The 4,586-nt window shown below is 40.7% G+C and overlaps 1 protein-coding gene and 1 long non-coding RNA gene across 7 annotated transcripts in view; one reads left to right on the forward strand and one right to left on the reverse strand.

The window, feature by feature from the left end:
• Nucleotides 1-4,586, forward strand: part of erc2 (ELKS/RAB6-interacting/CAST family member 2) — a 47,356-nt gene that overhangs the window by 20,844 nt on the left and 21,926 nt on the right. For 4 of the 6 annotated variants that reach the window (XM_083533625.1, XM_083533624.1, XM_083533627.1 and 1 more), the window contains exons 3-4: nucleotides 2,783-3,220; nucleotides 3,999-4,073. In XM_083533625.1, the coding sequence (XP_083389751.1) occupies nucleotides 2,783-3,220; nucleotides 3,999-4,073 (513 nt within the window). Of the gene's footprint in view, nucleotides 1-709; nucleotides 737-2,782; nucleotides 3,221-3,998; nucleotides 4,074-4,586 lie in introns of all 6 variants that reach the window. The other 2 variants (XM_083533626.1, XM_083533623.1) reach the window with 1 other exon arrangement.
• LOC310721717 lies at nucleotides 3,046-4,431 on the reverse strand. The gene is made up of 3 exons (XR_014532173.1): nucleotides 4,122-4,431; nucleotides 3,987-4,049; nucleotides 3,046-3,181 (listed from the first exon to the last, which is right to left on the reverse strand). It is a non-coding gene; the product is annotated as an uncharacterized lncRNA (long non-coding RNA).

The following is a 4,586-nucleotide window of genomic DNA, read 5'->3' on the forward strand; positions in this document are numbered from 1 at the left end:
CAGACAAACTGCGAGAGAGACAGACAGACAAATAGGGGGGGAGAGAGACAGACAGACAAATAGGGGGGAGAGAGAGACAGACAGACAGACAGACAGACAGACAAAGAGGGGGAGAGAGAGAGACAGACAGACAGACAGACAGACAGACAGCGATAGAGACATTGAGACAGACAGACAGAGGGAGAGAGAGAGAGAGCAAGAGAAACAGTGAGACAGACTGAGAGACAAACAATAAGAGAAAGAGAGGAACACTTAGAACAACAGAGTAACTAAAAAAGGGACAGACTGAGAGAAAAGAAATAATCTTGTGTTCTGCTTATGTCAACTATTAGACAGAGAGAGACACAGAGAGAAAGAAAGAGAGTGAGAGAGAGAGAGAGAGAGAGAGAGAGAGAGAGAGAGAGAGAGAGAGAGTGAGACGGACGGACAGATAAATAGATCTTACATCATCAATCAGTTTGTGCATAAATTAATATTTTGTTGTCACCCATTTTTCACATCACCACCAATCTCATCTTACAACAAAATAAATGTTTTTTATCTGGCTTTAATCACACACACACACACACACACACACACACACACACACACACACACACACACACACACACACACACACACACACACACACGTGCGCGCTTCTTTCTGTCCTCACTGTGTCGTGATATTTTGCTCTGACGCTCTTCACACTCTCCATCTTTCCCATCAGCACCTGATGGACGCTCGCAGGACCAAGGTGTGTTACACTGCTCACATAACACTGCTCTGACTCTGAGTGTGTATTAAAGTGTGTGAGCATTTAACTGTGTGTCCATACACTGTGTCTGTGTCTCTGTGTGTGTGTGTGTGTGTGTGTGTGTGTGTGTGTGTGTGTGTGTGTGTGTGTGTGTGTTTGCTGCATGCCCCATGTGTTCAACTGAAAACTTGCTCAAATCTGGTCCTGGATCAGTATTTCAGCAAAACTGCAGACTCTCACTGTTTCCTCTTTGGCCCCGCCCACAACCCACAACCCATTCCCTTTCATGTCCTGGTGCAAAATTCCTGCTTGGTACTTATTTTCATTTGTTCTTATCTATCAGAGTGATAGGAGTGATGTGAAAGTAATTGATTTGCTTGGATCTTCTTGGATCTGATAGATTGGAAACTCAGCAGATCCTCTGGAATGATCCACATCAACTCTAATGGATTTTTGTCATTTAGACCAGCAAAGAGCTGAGCAATGAGCTCCATGCGGGAAAGGTCTACGACTAATTATAATATTAAATATATAGAGAAAATAAAGACAAGGCAAATAAGGTTTTAATAAAATAAAAATTATATGTTAGCTTCTGGGACATTTACAAGCTCTGAAAAAGGAAATAATAATAATCTAATAAGTAAATGATCAAAATACTGAAGATAAGAAATAGAGGTCGACCGATCAATTGTTAATCGCTGAAACTATCAGCTACGGGCAAAAATCAATACTGATGGTTTTTCCGGGTTGCTTTATACAGTATGAGAGCGCCCTCTGGAGGCGAATGCGTACCACATGCTCTTATTTAAACAGTCTTTTTTGATTAATTTTGGATGTAACTGTTTTTATGTGTTTGGAATGTTATGTTTTGTTTCAGTTTGAATGCATGTCTTTTCTTTTCCTCAATATTTATTAATGTAATTAACATACTCATATTTATTTCATTTATCGTTTCATTTTCATGATTCAGTACTGTTTTTTATTCTTTTTTATTTTTGTAATAATGTTCAGTATTATTCTACATAAAGTGTTTGTTTGTTTATCCAGTATGTATTTATTATTCAGTTGATTATCAGTTATCGGTACGATCAGTACGATCCAGCCTAGCTATCGGTATAATCCATCAGTAAAATAGGTCAACCTCTAAAAATATAAGAATGAACTGAATAATAAATGATTTAAATAAAGATAAGTCCTTCAATGACTTTTGACCAAAGCGAAGATGAAGAATTAAAGGAATTAATATAAATGTTACAATGTCTTTATATAATTTTAATAAAAAGAACAGAGTGCACATCTGAAAAAGAAATAAAGGTCAGAGACATTTTTAAAGATAATGAAGAGTACAGAAATATAATACATGAGCTAAAAATAGAATAAATAGAATAATTCGTCTGAAAGCACAGAACACTGGATGAAATGGCGTCTAATAATGATCCGTGAGCTGAAAGAGCGGAGAAAATGTTATTATCTCATTTACATAAAGACTGAGTGATGATTAATGTGAGACAATGTCAAGAACAAACAGAACAATGAGAAAAAGGTAATTTTAGTAGAAAGAAAAAGCAAAAGTGAGGATGAAATGAAAAGGACAGAGAGATGGAATGGTTTGGACAATGAAAGAGAAAAAGCATAGCTAAAGGCAAGCTGGATGAACATGCTCCACTTTCAGCTCTTCCAATTCTCCTACATATTAAGTGTTTTTCCTGAAGGCCTTAACGGCACTACAGAGATGAAGTGAGCCAATAATGAGTTCCTCCAGGTGATCATTTCATCAGGATTCTAAAGAGACAGGTTCCACGTTACACCTCCAGTCCAGGCATGGACACAATCTCCTGCTGGAGCTGTAAAGACAATGAATGTAAAGAATTTCAGTTAAATGGTTTAATATCCAATAAATAGTTTTTAAAAAGTAAAAAAAAGTGAAAAAAGCGGGACTACACTTTTCTGCAGCTATTAAATATCTTTCATTAAAAATTTTTAAAATTTTATGATTGTAGTAGGAAGAATAAATGCTGGTTCTAACCTGTTTCTGCTTTCTTCTAGCACCTTCAGATGACCATCCAGGCTCTTCAGGATGAGCTAAGGACACAGCGTGATCTGAACCACCTCTTGCAGCAGGAAAGCAACTCCAGGCCTGTAGGAACTGAGCACTTCACTACCATTGAGCTGACTGAGGAGAACTTCCGCCGCCTGCAGGCCGAACATGACCGCCAGGCCAAGGAGCTCTTCCTGCTGAGAAAGACACTGGAAGAGATGGAGCTGAGGATCGAGACACAGAAGCAAACTTTGGGAGCCAGAGACGAGTCCATCAAGAAGCTTTTGGAGATGCTGCAGAGCAAAGGACTCCCTCCGGTTACTGGGAGAACCTCGGATGAGGAGGAGCAAGACAGAGCAAGACGGATTGCAGAGGCTGAGGCTCAACTCGGCCACCTGGAAATCATACTGGACCAGAAGGAGAAAGAGAACCTTCATCTTAGAGAGGTACGCTGTCCTGAGACACATGATCATTTACATGTTATAAAGCAGAAGAATGACTTGAGACAGGTGTGTGGGGTTTAAAAATCCTGGAATTATTTTGTTTTTCAAAACAGTAGAAAGTTTCTTCACTATTGAACAATGAAGTCAGATAACAGGAAGTGGTAACTCAAAAAAGTTAACTGGTGGTATGCAGTTTTCACCATCTACATCCAACAATAAGGTTCTAACATTTTTGTACAATGTACAGTATATGAAGGTCCAAACACTTGTTTTTTGTGAACATCTGGCAGTTGGCTTTGTTCTGGTAAAAGGAATGTGATCACTTTCACCTGGATCAGAAACTAGGTGTTCGCCCAATGCCATAAATGAAAATGTATATGCCTTAAATGATTGATTCCTGACCCTCCTGATATATCACACTCCATCCTGACCGATCTCATCTCCTGATTGATTCTGTACTTTCCTAACACCCCCCCCCCACCCAAAAAAAAAAAAGCCCCTGGGTCACTGTCCCAATCTCTCTTGGCCCAACTACCACCCACTATCTTGTCCTCTCCTGGCCCATTATCCTGCCCTCTTTTGGCCCACTTATCTGGCCACTCCTGGCCCACCATCCTTCCCTCTCTTGGCCCACTTTCCCTGGCTCTCCTAGACCACTATCCTGCCCCCTCGTTGCCCACTTTTCCTGCTATTGCTGCTTTTTCACTGCTTTTTTTTTTACATTGTTTTGTATAACCATTTCTCCAAAATGACTAAACTGACTCCTGACCTTCATTTCCAGGAGCTTCACCGAAGAAATCAGCTGCACCAGGACCCGAGCAAGACCAAAGCCCTGCAAACCATCATAGAGATGAAGGTAAGAGCGAAGCTAAAGTTTGTAAAAAAGCAAAAAAACCTTTGTCACCTGATCAGAAGGTCATGAAAATCGTGATCACAACAATAATGACACGAACACATGGACTTCTACTGAGGGAGTGGAAAAAAGAAGCAGAAGGAAGAAGGAGATAAGACTCTGTGGGATGCTTGGATGAAAGAGCAAGCAGTGTGTGTGTGTGTGTGTGTGTGTGTGTGTGTGTGTGTGTGTGTGTGTGTGTGTGTACACTTGGCTACTCTAGACTGCCACCTCCTCACCACCGGAGCCATTACACACACATCTAAAAATATATCATGACCTCATGCAGCTCCCTTACACACACACACACACACACACACACACACACACGCACACACACACACCCTTCAGGATCTTTGTGATTGGACTCCCCTAGAGTAATAATACCCAGAATGCTCCAGTGCAGCACCCACGTGATACCGGAATGAAGCCCATCTGACCAACTGCTGCCCCTTCACATCTTATGCCCTCCAATCA

The sequence above is a fragment of the Silurus aristotelis genome (genome assembly GCF_946808225.1).
Source record: "Silurus aristotelis genome assembly, chromosome: 28".
Classification (NCBI taxonomy): Eukaryota; Metazoa; Chordata; class Actinopteri; order Siluriformes; family Siluridae; genus Silurus; species Silurus aristotelis.